The 15,277-nt window shown below is 35.3% G+C and overlaps 1 protein-coding gene across 5 annotated transcripts in view; it reads right to left on the bottom strand.

Moving 5' to 3' along the window:
• Vav (Vav guanine nucleotide exchange factor) overlaps window positions 1-12,595 on the bottom strand; it is a 33,468-nt gene extending 20,873 nt beyond the window's left edge. For 2 of the 5 annotated variants that reach the window (XM_034968052.2, XM_034968053.2), the window contains exons 1-4: window positions 12,223-12,595; window positions 9,892-10,067; window positions 7,826-7,885; window positions 7,006-7,183 (exon numbers count right to left, since the gene is read on the bottom strand). In XM_034968052.2, coding sequence (XP_034823943.1) covers window positions 7,006-7,183; window positions 7,826-7,885; window positions 9,892-10,067; window positions 12,223-12,441 — 633 coding nt within the window. In that variant the 5' untranslated portion in view covers window positions 12,442-12,595. Of the gene's footprint in view, window positions 1-1,863; window positions 2,015-7,005; window positions 7,184-7,825; window positions 7,886-9,891; window positions 10,068-12,222 lie in introns of those variants that run through there. The other 3 variants (XM_034968054.2, XM_069497982.1, XM_069497981.1) reach the window with 2 other exon arrangements.
• Window positions 12,596-15,277: the final 2,682 nt, after the last annotated feature.

Here is a 15,277-nt window from a genome sequence, read left to right as displayed (position 1 = left end):
CTTTTCAGATAGTTCAATGATGTTACATGGACATGCAAAGGTGGAATGAGATTTTGGAATGCCTTTACTAAAAACGTTTTCTAATCTTAATTTAATCTTTTTGTGCATTTTTTGCTTTTTGAAATTTTACTGTTGTTTTATCTGGCATTCAGCCATAAAAAACAGTAAAATTTAATAGTAATAAACTCCAAAATACTCAAACAACTATAATAAAAAACAAAGTTACCCTGATTTACAGTAATAAAATCAAATTGTGTGCCACAACCATTGTACTTCTATAGTAAATATACCTAAAAATATTTAAAATGTATGGGAACAGTGATAATGGAGAATGTATATTGTGGCACGAAATTTTATTATTTACTAGCTATATTACCGCGACGTCATCCGCGTGGACTACACAAATTTCAAACCCGTATTTCACCCCTTAGGGTTTTACTTCTTTTTCTTCTTATTTGGCTTTGTGGCTAGGGTTTTAGTTATCAAAAATCCTTTCTTAGCGGATGTCTACGCCATAATAGCTATTTGCATGCCAAATTTCAGCCCAATTTGTGGTTTGAGCTGTGCGACGATAGCTCAGTCAGCCAGACAGCTTTTTCTTTTATATATAAATTTACAGCATTGTGCTAATATAGATAATGATAAAAAAATATCTAAAAAAAAGTATGGCCAATTAGGTAAACAAATATATTGCCATATAATTTGAAAAAGAAATAGTTTTTTGTGCTAGCTTTAAATTACAGTGCTTATTTCAAGTCTAAAATATATATTTGAATGACATAAATCCACACATATTATGTCGGAATGGACAGTAAATTAATCGTGAGTGATTTGAAGCAAAGAATTTTGTTTACATACTTGGCAATCTCTGTACACTCAAAAATTGTCTATGGGTTCTAAACAGTAAAAGGCAAGCGTTTAAAAAAGTTCGTTAACCATTCTTAGCCCACTAGCATTACAGACAAGCTACTACTTAGCTGCATAAAACCAAATGGCATCGGAAGTAAGGAGGCTCATGAATAATTCACACTCATCGCGTTCGTAACGCTGTAGACTTTTACTTGTTCACTTAAAATTCCAAGTGAGGCATGAAAATGGGTCCGTCTGTCAGTGAGAGCGCGACATTTTATTTATAGAAATAATCAATGCAATCAGTAATTAATGCTTATATTATAACATTCTTTAATACATGCCATTATGTATTTTTTTCGAACGTGTTCGGAACTGATACTTCTTTCAGATGCCTATAAGGCCGCAGCACAGATGAAAGAATTATCTAATCTGTGGGCCGCAGCCTCAGCAACAGCGGTGGGAGGGGCGACGATGATACAATATGCAATCATTTATATGGTGCCACCCTGTCTTCCATTCCCGCTGTCATCCAGGACGGTACCAATATAAATAAATGTATGTATTATCGCCACGCTCCTGCCGCCGCTCTCACCGGCTTCCGTCGAGGCCGCAGCCTTATTGTCTGGTTAACAGGTGTTATGATATAGTCATTTAATTTTCCGGACGATAAAAATAAAATTAATAATTACTATTTTGTATATACTATACTAAATTGAATTGCATTTTATGATTATTTTCCAGGATAAAAAGAACCAATGAGATTTAAATGTTAATCTATGGATGTAACTTCACATACCGTATCGCGATTCAGGTATTAATTGAACTCGAGCTGCATCAAAATTATTACCAAAACACTTCTTACTTCCAATACCAGAGAAGACTTACCATGAAATTTTGATTGGAATGTTTTGAATAAATTAGTCACGAATTGTGTAGCATTATCTCAGATAAAAGTGCATGGTAAGCCCTTAAGAAATAAAAAAAGTAAATAAAAAAAACCAAAACGCATACTGTGCTGAAAGCGATGGGATGGTGCGGAGCTTGGGGCGGTTCGCGCGCGGGCCCCTTGACTGCACAGAGGTCGTGGTAGATCTCTTCGTCGTGGATGCGCGCGCAGTAGCTCGCGTACTCACCGACCTCCCGGCTCGCGACCGCGCCACCGCTGCGCACGCGTCCCATATACAGTTAGCGTATAAACACACTACGGACTATAAACGCAAAAATAAGGTGCACTATGCACGCAATTGACTTCATATTGACGTTACAAAATACAAAAAGCTCAAAAGATTTTGCTCGGTTTTTCAATAAAATTTTGTATCAACACTGTCCCAGTTTCAGTGATCCTGTTACCTACACTGTACACACATTAAGGAATTGTCGCAAAAATTCAATTTATAAGAAATCAGTCATTTCATTTTGACACAAATACGCGGCTACAGGACTAATGGGTTTATTAAGCATCCTATAGATTTCGTGTTGTTTCTTCGGTTTCACTTTTACACGCTCAGCGCACGCTCTAAGATTAAATGACGTCACATCGGTGCAACATCATCTAGTGTCCATAAAGTTCTAAGCTTGATCGTATAATTAGTACAGTACAGATAGAACGATTGCGAATACTGAGTCGCGGATGTCTTCGTGCGATACTCTCGTATTACTAACTTACCTACTACTTGTGCTACAGGCTAGAAGACTTTCGTGTAGGAATGTATATATGCTATGTTGGACACTACGTATCTTAGAAATCTAAATAAGTAATAGAAATGGTATCTGCCGTCTTTAAAATATCGGAACTGCGAGCGTGGCTTATCTCTAAGTCACATTAAAATGACAGATCTAAGTAAATATATTGCTACCCCTTTCATAATGATCTTAGCGGAAAAGTATGGCACTAGATTTAGACCTATCAATTAGATTGTGAACAACAGAATTAGAACAGTGTTGGCAATTTTGAACAACTCCGATAGAATCGCCATAGAAGAATAATACGAGAGAAAATATCTATCAATCAAAGCAATGTAAATTAAACGGCAACGCTATGAAAAATGTCTGTATATTTGTGATGCTCGCACTGATGTTCACTACACATCTGCACGATGACCATCTCTTTATAACATTTCTATCCCTATTTTCAATTCTGTGGTACGAATGATTTGTTTTGCGAATGCGTCGCGTGCGCAAGCACGACAAACAATTATTAACTGCGATTCCGGGGGCGTGGAAGGCTCTAATTTGTTAACGAAAGTATGCTGTCAACATGTCAAACTGTTCCGATAATATTAAAAATCGAAATCAGAGGTCAAACGTGTAGAAACTTGAAATTTTACATATGATTTTTTTATAATTGTAGATTTGTATCTACAATTATGCAAATTAAATTACAATCTAATAAAATGGCTAAGACGTAGAAAGTCTTAAATTTGAAGATCTATTCCGAACAATATTATTGTACATAAAAGTATTTTAGAAAGTCTTCAAACAAAAAGATCTTGTCACGCTCTGCGCCATTACTTGGAAAATATAGAATAGTTGTCTCTACATTCTTAGACACGTGTTCTTCTGATTGATCGCGCATTTGTCAACACCGACCATATCGTGCATAATTTCGTTTTTTTTTCTCACTGTGTTGTCTTAGGGCAAGTGCAAAGACTAAGCGGAATGGAATTGAGAATTTATGATAACTACCTAAACTTATCTTTATGATACCCTTGAAATTGGTGTACCGAAAATAAAATTTTAAAAGTTACACGAAATCTTTTTACTGACATAGATACAAATCATTGAGCCCGTAAAGTTTTGAAACTACACATTTAACTATAAAAAAAATTTGGGTTTGACTCATAGACTTATATCACATCACTGGTTTGACTGGTTATTCAAATAAGAACAAAACTATGTTCGCATGGAGAGCGCTGGGCGCGTACAACGCGCTTTCAACTTCTGCCTTACAGTTGGTTTAAAGTTAGAGTACAGTACCCAGCAATAAATATTACACTTCGAGGTTTAGAAATACAAAATCAGCATCTTCGGCTACGTAGAACGTCGTATCACTCATACCTATGAGACTTTTTGTCGCCGAAATTGTCAGTCTCAAAGAAAGAGACGACGCTCTACTCAGCTACGCTCTCGAGTATCTCTTTAAGCTCGACGTGTAATACTTACTGCCGAATACAAATAGTAATCCAAAACGTCCTATAATATACTTGAGTGCTGTACCGCCTTACATTATCAAAATTGTTTTGTCATAAGGGCGGAACTTAGCCTAACACCACTGCGTTTTTCTAACAATTTCTAAGCAATTACTCTAACAATGTGCCTATCTATGAAACAATTACTAAACAAACATTATATCAATGATTATAATACAGATTTGAAATAATTACACTTTGTACAAATAAAACCAGAAAAACCACTCATCTAAAAGCAGATGATATCAGCGTAAGTACTTAATAATAAAAATAAAAAAAGCTTAATCAAATGATAAATTTGCCATTTAGTAATTAATATTTAAAGTCCACTGCATTTTCAATGGAGAACCATCCGTCAAAAGTTGGGCGTTCTAAAAGCCTTCAGTAAAAACTACACATTAAACATGAAAACACGTAGAAGTATGACGTAACACCAAACTTTGATAACAATTTTTAAGATAACCGAGATCCTACTGATATCTTTCTTTCTATTGTTTTATAGGATGTAGCATGAGTAGAACCTTTAATTCAACCAATAGTAACAAATTATTGAGAATAATGCAATTTAATTACTGTAGAATGTAGAATCTTGAAGAAATATTTCCACCAAAAAGAACCAGCAAGGAACTTGATGACAAGAAAATATAAATATATTATTATGTGTACTTGAATAGTAGTAACCTGGGTGGTCAACTGGTCTTCTGGAGCGGGCTTGGATGGTTGGAGTGATGGCTTCGGCGGGGAGGGGCAATGCACGCATAACAGACAGTTAAGTGCGGAAACCAGCCCCGAAAGAAGAAAGAAAGAAGTAGGCCAGTCATAGTCCGATCTATACTTAATATTATAAATGCGAAAGTGTGTTTGTTTGTTTTTTCGTCCTTCCTTCACGCCCTAACTAAGCAAACAATCGATTTTTGGCATAGAGATAGTTGAAAGGAAAGTGAGTAACATGTTCTTTTTATCCCGGAAAATCAAAGAGTTCCTACGGGATTTTAAAAACCTAAATCCACGCGGACGAAGTCTCGGGCATCAGCTATTATTTCGTATTTGTACAATGTAAATAATTTGAACCAAGTGCACCGATAAAGATTCGAGTAGGGGATATAGATTGGGCGTATATCTAGATATCTGCTCGCACATTTGAAATTCCGAAAACTACCAAAAGTACTGTGTAAGATAACAATTTAACAATCGTTAGCGCATTCATTTTCATATATCAATCCTAAAGGATGGGAAACAAATGATGTATGTATATTCTTAGAAATAAAGAATTATTGGAATGCGTAGGCACGTTTAGAATTACGTGACGCAAATGGTATCATGAGATTGAATAGGCAACAGGTTATATAGAATAGGCATCTATTTATATTATATCAAGAGAGTATGTAGATATTTAGATTTGAGAATGAAAATTTCTCTACGTGATCAAATCACACGATTTCAAGATCAACAAGGAGTTCCTTAGGAGAACCAGAGTAACTGACATAGCTCATCAGATTGCGAAGGGTACTTAGTTCGGAAAATCAATAGACGTTGGGGTCCCATAGTGCTAGAACCTTACACGGTAAGTGCAGTGTTGACAGACATCCTACTAGGTGGATAGATGAGATCAAACAAGTCGTGGGGAACCGTTGGTTTCAGGCGCGCGGAAGACCGTGGCGTGTGGAAGTCTCTACAAGAAACCTATTTGCAGCAGTTGAAATCTATCGGTTGATGATAATGATGAACCATTTATAAAACAATAGGTCTACCCTCGCTCCAATATTTAGAATGGAATGGAAATTTTTGAAAAGTAAAGTTTTACACGACAAAACTATTCGATTTTCGCAGTCGTGTACAAAATTCGTGTACAGAATTTTGACAAAAAGTTTGCCAAAAAGTACGAATCGAAAACTTTAAAAAGAAGGAACATTAGATAATATACGCACATAATACGTACAGTTCCCAAAAGTTTTCTTTGAGATAAAGAAGAAGAAAAACGTACGAACCGAAGACTTTAAAAATAAGTTACATAGACGCGACGACGTACATAGTTATAGACTGAAGAGATTGCAAAACTGTGTTTTAATTAAAGATGCCATGCGATAATGATGATGAATGGAACGAATGCTTTTAGAAGTCCTGACTTTTGACTGATGTCTCCATTTCAGATTTCTACAACTGCTTTTATAGCCATAATACATTTCCGCTGTTAGTTCAATCTTTTCTAAATATGTGTATTATACAATGTGTTTATACGAATATGTTAGTCCGATTTCCCTCTTCAAAAGATCGGTAATCTATTTTAAATCTATTTACAATATACTAATATTAGACTGAATGCAAACTCTTCAGATTTTTTGTATGTTTATATTTCAAAACAGCGGAAACGTGCGAGCGGCCTCTAAACGTATCCGTCTGTTGTATAGAACCGTAACATTATCGTAATTCGTAACACATAATACGGTTATTAAATTATATTTTGACCGTCAAAACAAAATATATTATATGAGATTATGTAAAATCCTATCACGCGGGTGTTCACGAATGAAGCGCGCTATTAACTATAACTTAAAACACGACTGTCCAAAAAATAGGGAGTTTAATGTTTTCAGGATTCATGTATGTAGTGTATGTGAGTTTTTTATTCAACCATAACTTCTAAATCGCTGAACAGATTTGGAAGTATAGGGTATCGTTAGAATCCTTAATATTTCCGAGTAACATAACTATATATTTTTTAAATTCATTATGTCGGCTATATGGCGACATTTTCAAATGTGTTTTTTAACTTTTTAGTTCGTTTTTTGGCAGGGCAGTCGAGTTTTTTAATTTTTTTATATCAATAAAAATAATCATATCTTTTGTAGACGGATAGAAGATCACTGTGTCAGCAATAAAAACATTTTTAAAACAAATGAGCTATTAGGTACGGACTACGGTGATGTTACGTTCCTATGTAAAGACGAACTAAAATGATCTCCACCTCAGGCATATCGGAGGTGAACTTGACATAGCAGAGGTCCTCGTATATCTCCTCTACTCGGTCCTCGCAGGCGACGCTGGGTATCGTGAACTGTATCCATGGCACTTCGTTCGCGTGCGTGTGTTCTTCGTATTCCACCACGTTATATGGCGGCGGAACTTCGTTTGAGAGGGCCGCACTATTATAAGGATATATACATTTGAGCTGCTGATATTATTTTTAGTATTTTTTATTCAAACTTTAGTTTATGGCTATAATTAACAAACAATCGCCGCTGTCAAATAACTTTTAGATGAAGATGACAAGTCGCGACTCGCGACCTGAGAACTCCCCTGTTGACATTACTGGTATTTAACTCGAGGAAAAATTGCGCTTGACTCCGATCTAAACTGACGACGATGCAGTCTAAGATAGAATCTCATTTAAGAGACAGGTTACTACAATTTCATATACTTGTAGTGTTGAAACTTGGAGCAATGTACTAACTAATTCACAATGGCGTGTGATTTTTGAAGTCTTTACGAGCTTACCACATCTAAGTTACAACATAATTGGTGACCAGAATTTAGTGGTACCTACTTTGAATAATTTTTGAATGCTTTTTACATACGAAGAATTTAAATTATTTTTCGAAAGCTAGGTTTATTTTTAGAGTTAAATCCATTCTAAATTGTTGTCAAAAATAGATTTGCTTGTAGTGGATTTAACGAGCTTGTTGTAAGGTAAAATTGTTTCTGCCTATTTAATTAGTTTTTATTAATAGGCAAAAATAATTTAGTATAAATGTGACTTAAAATAATAATTAAAAAAAATTACTTACACTGATTGTAAATCTTTGTATATGTCCTCTTCCGATTGTGTCCTTCTCGCTGAAAATGGCCTGAAACGAAAACAAAACTTTATCCTTAATAGGTAGATGCCAAAAGAATCAACCACTACAATTATTATTTACTAGCTGATGCCCACAACTGCGTGGATTAAGGTTTTTAAAAATTTCATGATAACTCTTTGATTTCCCGAGATAAAAAGTAGCATATGTCACTCTCCAGGACTTTAACTATATCCATATTAAAAATCAAGACAATCTGTTGCTTCGTTGCGACGTGATTGAAGGACAAACCAACAAACCAATAAATAAATATTATAGATAACTCCCATAACGAAGCTGCTGATGCTGTGGATTTAGGGGGTTTGAGGATCAGAAAAAAAGAGCTTTTTATTCAATAACAAATACAAACTTATTTTGCGAATTGTAATGCTGATTTCAGTTGAAACATCTTCTTAAAAGCCAGATTAAAAAAAATTTGTGAAAGGCAACATGTCATTTATTTATGCAACAATTTACAATAGTCAGCCAAATAAATTGTTGAATTTTTCTTAATTAACTGTGTAAAGAACCATTGCAGTAGATTAACCTCTAAATTCTTTGCTTTAATTGAGGAAAAGGCATTTGCGTTGAATATTAACCTGTTACCGGCTTACCGCTAGCGAATAACTAAAATTATGCAACACACTAAGATCGCACGCGCAGATATTTTGTAATCGACAGTTTTACTCGTAATTACAAGTATGTCAAACGACAGGCCGTCTCGTTTTTAAGAGGGGTTTTTACTCGTAGTGCGCTCCAGACAATCGTAGTTTGGCTCTCATTTGAATACTAACCAATCAAACTCAATGAAATTTAGTAAACATTTGCGGTTTTCCAGATATCCAATAAAATTTTCAGTTTCAAAGTTAGTCTCAAGAATTTTCACACTTTTGAAACCTGTGTAATCATCCAGTTATCCATGATAGCCTAGTGGTTAGGACGTCCACCTTCTAATCGGAGGTCGGGGGTTCGATTCCGGGCACGCACCTCTACTTTTCGGAGTTATGTGCGTTTTAAGTAATTAAATATCATTTGCTTTAACGGTGAATCGTGAGAAAACCTGCATGCCTGAGAGTTTTCCATAATGTTCTCAAAGGTGTGTGAAGTCTACCAATCCACACATGGCAAGCGTGGTGAACTATGGCTAAAACCCTTCTCACTCTGAGAGGAGCCCCGTGCTCTATAGTGAGCCAGCGATGGGTTGATCATGATAATGATGATGAATTATCCAGTTTGATTGGTTAGTAATAATAAAATGAGAACCAGAGATAGTACATAATAAAATGAGATCCAGACATAGTAAATAATGAAATGAGAACCCAACAGAGATAGTATATAATAAAATGAGAACCAGAGATAGTAAATAATAAAATGAGAACCCAACAGAGATAGTAAATAATAAAATGAGAACCAAACTATGTTTATATGGAACAGGTCCATCACCCGTTCCTTATAAACGTAGTTTGGTTCTCATTCTTCAAGAGTCAATTCAAGAGTCCTGTGTTAAAATCTTTTTATTAGTTTGATTTGTTTGAGTATTGTCATTCTGTCAAAATTGATATAGCTATATCTGATTTTACGGCTATTTCCAATTGTCCAATGAGTTGAAGTTGCAAACAACATGTGTTTGCATGACCATTGAGCATCTCTGATGAATGATGAATGATGAATGGAGGTGGGAGGTGGAGATGGAACTGCCATATGTCATCACAGGATGGCATATGGCAGGACAATCGAATTTAGACTCTCTTGTTTTGCTTCCATGAGTACTTCTAAAAAGCCTGATGATGGACATTAAAGATGGTCACTGGAACTCCCTAATGCATACAATTTCAATACTTAATCACCTGGGAACTTTTGATTTTCCAGGACAAAAAGTAGCCCGGGATGCAGTGTCGAAGTGCCAGTGCCAAATTTTGTAAAAACATTTAAACACATGATTCTTTAAAAATCCCATGGGATCAGCATGATTTAGGAATGCAATTCCTTACAGGAATAAGGAGTCTAAGGATACTTACTGTATATTTTTAGCCAAGGCTTTGGGACACTGACTGAGCTTGGCCAGCGTGCACAGAACTCGGTGGAAGTTGGACAAGTCAAACAGCATGGATGGGTCAAACAGATCCGTCTCTCGCAGCTCAAACACTTCGTGGCACGCTCGGAGGAACACTTTTATATTCCTCATGCACAAGAACTGTAACAACGTTTTATGCAAAAAGAAATATTTACAAAAAATCTAAAAAAAAATTGTCATAACATTTGCTTGCTGGCAGAATGGAGTAGAATGCGGCATCTTTCTAGACATAGGTCTATACAGACGGACTGCAAGCATTTCAGATACAAAATTGCAGTTGGGATGCAATTGTATTGCAGTGGACACAACTGTATCGCAATCGCTGACCAAGTATAAGTAAGCGACAGGGCAAGATGGACATTGGGAAGGGAACACCCCGCACACCCCCAGTGCAGGCGAGAGCGGATGACGTGCGGGTGCTCTGGGCGTCCCCCCGCCTCATACCCCGATTGCCATCTCGATCTGTCGCGGACTTTACATAGTTCTCGTGCAGTTCACACTGATTGCCAGTAGTAAGAACTGCAATCTGATCGCTGACGTTATCAGTCGGCAGTTGCGATGTCGTTGTGTCAACTGTAATTTTGCAGTCCAAATGCAGTCCATCTGTATAGACACTAACAAGTTGAACTAAGCGTTATTTACTTTGGCATAATGGCACCCCTCATATTTTTTTTGATATACCAATTTCAACTCAGTAGGTATAATATGCCAATGTACTCAGCCTCTACTCTACTGTATGCATTGGCCCTAAAGTGGTTTTCATTTGGCGTCACGATTTTGGAGTATCAATCTATTTGGTGGTACAAATTAAGGCAGTGGGGTCTAAGATGTGACATGGTTAGTTTGTCAATCAATCTGCCATTATACTGCCTAGCGTGGATTGCTAGACTTCCCACAGCTTTGGGATCAGTATGGAGAACTTTCATGGAGAACAACATTTTCCTTTACTGATAAAACAAGTAATATATTTTAACTGTTTAAAATACGCGAAAAGTTAGAGGTGTGTGTGCAGGATTGAACCCTGGAGCTCATGAATAAGAAACCAACATCTTAAGCACTAAGCTATCATCGCTTATCGACCTATATCTACTCAGGCAAAAGAGTAGATAAAACATAATCAACACCCCACATATAAAGTTCCTGGTAACTATAAAAATATGTATCATTTACACGTTTAGCAATGCTAAGCATTATGAGAAAATTATAAGTGAGTATCTAACTACTGTATAATTGCAATTCTCTTATCTAATTTGGCTTTCGACTTTGTGACCATAACAAAATAATTAGCTCACGTTCTAATCTCAATTACTTAGTTATCATTCCAGAAAATTGATAGCTTACTGGGAAACCATATTATTATTAGCAATAATTAAGATAACTGAGAAGATTTTATAGAATCTTGTGCTTTTGGGTTGTCTGATAATGATAGAATGAAGATAGAATAATATGACCAGCTGAGTTCTAAAAACCAAACTTTTAATGATAAAGACCTCTACTTAATTAAGATAACAAATATAGCAACACAAAGTAGTTCATTCATCAGTTTCCTATGTAGATAATAGTACAGTGAAGCTATAATATATTCAACTCAATCATCAATGAGGTCCTGCATGTATGAAACATGCATGCATAATTAATATATCACATACATGAATGGTTTTCTAACTGTACTTGACTGATAATAAATCTGTGACTTAGGAACTTCCTCCCTTTTATATTAAGCAAGAGTTTTCTTTCATATTCTGTTTAGTATACACACACATTTGTTAATACATGATCATATGAGCACATAAAAATGTAGAATTTTCTAGTTATTATTAGTTTTTATTAGATCAATAAAATTAATATACTTACATGTTATTGTAAGAGCTGATGGTATATGTAATAAAAGTTCAGAGCAAAATACTTTGATTATGATGATTATACTTGACAGAAAAATGGTTCAGGTACTTATTATTAAGTATATATTTAACTGGTTGTCTGAAGGTAACAATGTTTGGGAATGAACAGCAGTAACATTAGCAAGACTTTTTCAAGATACACTCTATTTATTCGTAAAAAAATTAGGAAAATTTGTTTAGCTCTTTTCGAGATTGGCATTGACAAACAGATAAGCGCGACGGTCTGACTTTACTTTACTATATATAAGGCATAGTACAAAGACTTTTAAGTGGTCACATATGAACTGTTCTAGATGATTATGTATTAACGTATTACTTAAATTAGCATTTCATCGGCAATGAGAACGAAGGTCGCTAAGTTTGTCCTCGCATACCTGTGCCATCTGGGGACGCTGGTTCACATCCTTCATGTCTATACATCCCGGCTGCAGCACGTTCAGCAGGCTGCACAGGAGCACACCGTCGCGAAGGGTATACGCTAAATCATGTGTAGTACTCGTTGCCCAATTCGCTTTATGGTCGGGCCGCAGCAGGCTACATCTCGTGAGCCAGGACGCGCACTCGCGCCAAAGATCCTCAACGCCAGACGCCATGATTCACAGTCACGCGCACGCAACACTACACATCGATAGTTCTCTCACCAAGCTCTGCTTTTTAATAATCAACAGGCCATTATTAACAAGGGTTAATTGATAATTGACATACAAATTGATACAACAAACATACGACAGCCATAGCGCCCGAATAAGTATTTTTTGACAACTAAATTTTAGTGTTGGCATTCTAATTCTTTAATTTTTTTCACATTTTCTTTATTAGTTTCTCCTAGCTCTGAATTCTAGCTTTTTGAGCCTGACAGAATCTTAATATTGGTAGCACTGTCTAAGAGTAAGAGAGATTAATCTCAAGAATCAAAGGATAAACTAGGATATCCTTCTTTGCTTTATTCAACCCTTAATAACACAGATGAATGACTTATTTCTGATAAACGTCAGAAAGCTTCAATAAAAATATTTTAATATGGCAACATTTATGTAGGCAAAGTGATGCGAGTTGCATGTCGAACGAACGATTTTTCTTAGAAAACTTGTGAAAGTGCTTGAAAAACACAATTTTAAAGTATTAGTGCATCATTCATATTGCTGGTAAGTGAAGAACTTTCATTCTAAAATTGTTGCGATCACATTAATTCAATATTTAACCCGAACATGGTACTATCTTATCTGACACACCCATTAACCGTGGAATTCCATATTTCTTTGCTACCTAAAATCTTTCTCTGATTCATACCTGTGCTAATAGAGCATTTAGTAATTGTTTTATTTAAAACAATTGTTATTGGTGTGCCGGAATATACTTCCTGCTATCTAAATATAAGTATAACGTTATCCATAATTGGGTTTATTTTGGACCATTACGTCATTATAGGAAGGATGTATAGGTAAGCAAAGCAATGGGCCGGGGCCAGCGATGCATGTCGAGCCGAGGCATCGCGTCACGTTGTCAATAAATAATCTCATATCTAGAGCATCGCATCTAACGCCCTTACTTTCACAGTTTTATTCTCTTGTGGCTAAAAATTTCTAAATACTGCATTGCTGTTTCAATTATTGATTAGTATCTTTCATAAGTTTGTATCATCAAGGGGATTCAATCCAATCAGGTTTTGGAATAAGCAATAGTTACTGTGGTCAGTACATGCAATAAAAATATAATAAGTAAGTAGTTAATTGTTTCTGCTTTATATGTACATATATTTAAAAAAAATGAAAACTTTTATTTTACCTAAGTAAGAAGAAGCTTATTTTTAAATTGGATTTTATCATTTCAATGTTTTAATACAAGAGTCAATTAGATAGTATGTTTAGTAGGTACAATATTTAAGTATTTGAATATGCAATTTATCACTTACAGAAACCCCACCCTAATAGCTGAATTGACCTAGATAATGCAGAGTGCATTATGTACTTAATCTAACTCACTTTACTGATTTATATATCACTCCAATCCTGACTTAAACACAATTTTATCTGCTTTCCAAACCGGTAGAGTCCTGACTGATCATAAGTGGCACATGCCACTTGAAACTACATGCTACATAAAATAAATAAATTCATTTCATTTCATTTCAATTCATTATTAAAAAAGCTGGCCAAGTGCGAGTCAGGCTCGCCCAATGAGGGTTCCGTACTACAGTCGTATTTTTTCGACATTTTGCAGGATAATTCAATAAGTAAACGTCAAAACACACAAAAACGTTTGTTTGCTGATTACATTATTGTGATGAATCATACACAAGGTTATGTGATGTAACCATACAGTGATGTCAAGTGTGGAGTGACCTTACACATTCAACTTATTAACTCACTCTGTAAAGAATTTTTTATTTTTTATATTTATACTTTTTTGGACACACACAAAGTATACATAATGACAAAACAAACAAGGATATTAATCAAATAGCTGCAGTGTGCAAAGGCTGTCTTATCCCTAAAGCGAATTATTTAGAGAATTGACTAATTTCTTTCCATTAAATCACTTTAATAAAATGCAATATTAAACTAGGTGATGCCCGCAACTTTGTCCATGTGGATTTAAGTTTTAAAAACTCTTCTTTCTTCTTCACTCTGGGCTGGTTTCCGCATTTAAACATTTCTGTCTGTTGTGCATGCTTAAAAAAACTCTGTGGGAACTCTTTGAATTTCTGGGATAGGTTTAGCCTAATTAGGTCACAAAAACATAGTAAACTCTAATTAGTAATTACATATTAGAATAAACTAAGGACAGTTACTGGACTGTAAATTGGATTTAGAAATTAATAGATAAGTAGAAGTTTAAGCTAAAGTAATATCTGTCAGACTTTGATGGTAGGTGGATTAAAGCTGTATTGTATGTTGCTTTATAGCAGAAAAAATAAAAGAAATAACTTATGTCCAGCTCTGTGATGCACTAAATGTGATACCACCATGTAAATTTAGGTTTTTAGAAATCTTTGTTGATTTTCCAGGACCAAAAATAGTTGTATGTCCTTTTCCGGTATGCAAGCTACCTGTGTACCAAATTATCCCCATATATACCCTGTCCAAAAAAGTATAGTAAAGAAAATAGGAAGTACATAAAGAACTGATGTAGTGCCAACTGCAAAGACAGGATATTACATTTTGATTCTCAATTGAGGAAGGAACCACACCCACATAGCTCACTCAATCAGTTCATGCAGACACATACATTACATACTTGCCCCAGTTAACTGTTATGGCTTCACATTTCAACACAGTATTATGTAACAGGAAACAAGTTTTCATTTTTATGCTTTTTGGAATTTCACGTCACAAGTAGAAACATATTGTAAGCCTTCTTTTCGAAAATTAGTGAAGAAAGTATGGTTTTAGGTTTTTCTTTTTGTTCATCAATAAATAGCTTATTTTT

This window comes from Maniola hyperantus, chromosome 4 (assembly GCF_902806685.2).
Source record: "Maniola hyperantus chromosome 4, iAphHyp1.2, whole genome shotgun sequence".
Taxonomy (NCBI): Eukaryota; Metazoa; Arthropoda; class Insecta; order Lepidoptera; family Nymphalidae; genus Maniola; species Maniola hyperantus.
Note: the sequence above shows the minus strand (reverse complement) of the source record. Positions and strands in the feature narration are given on the sequence as shown.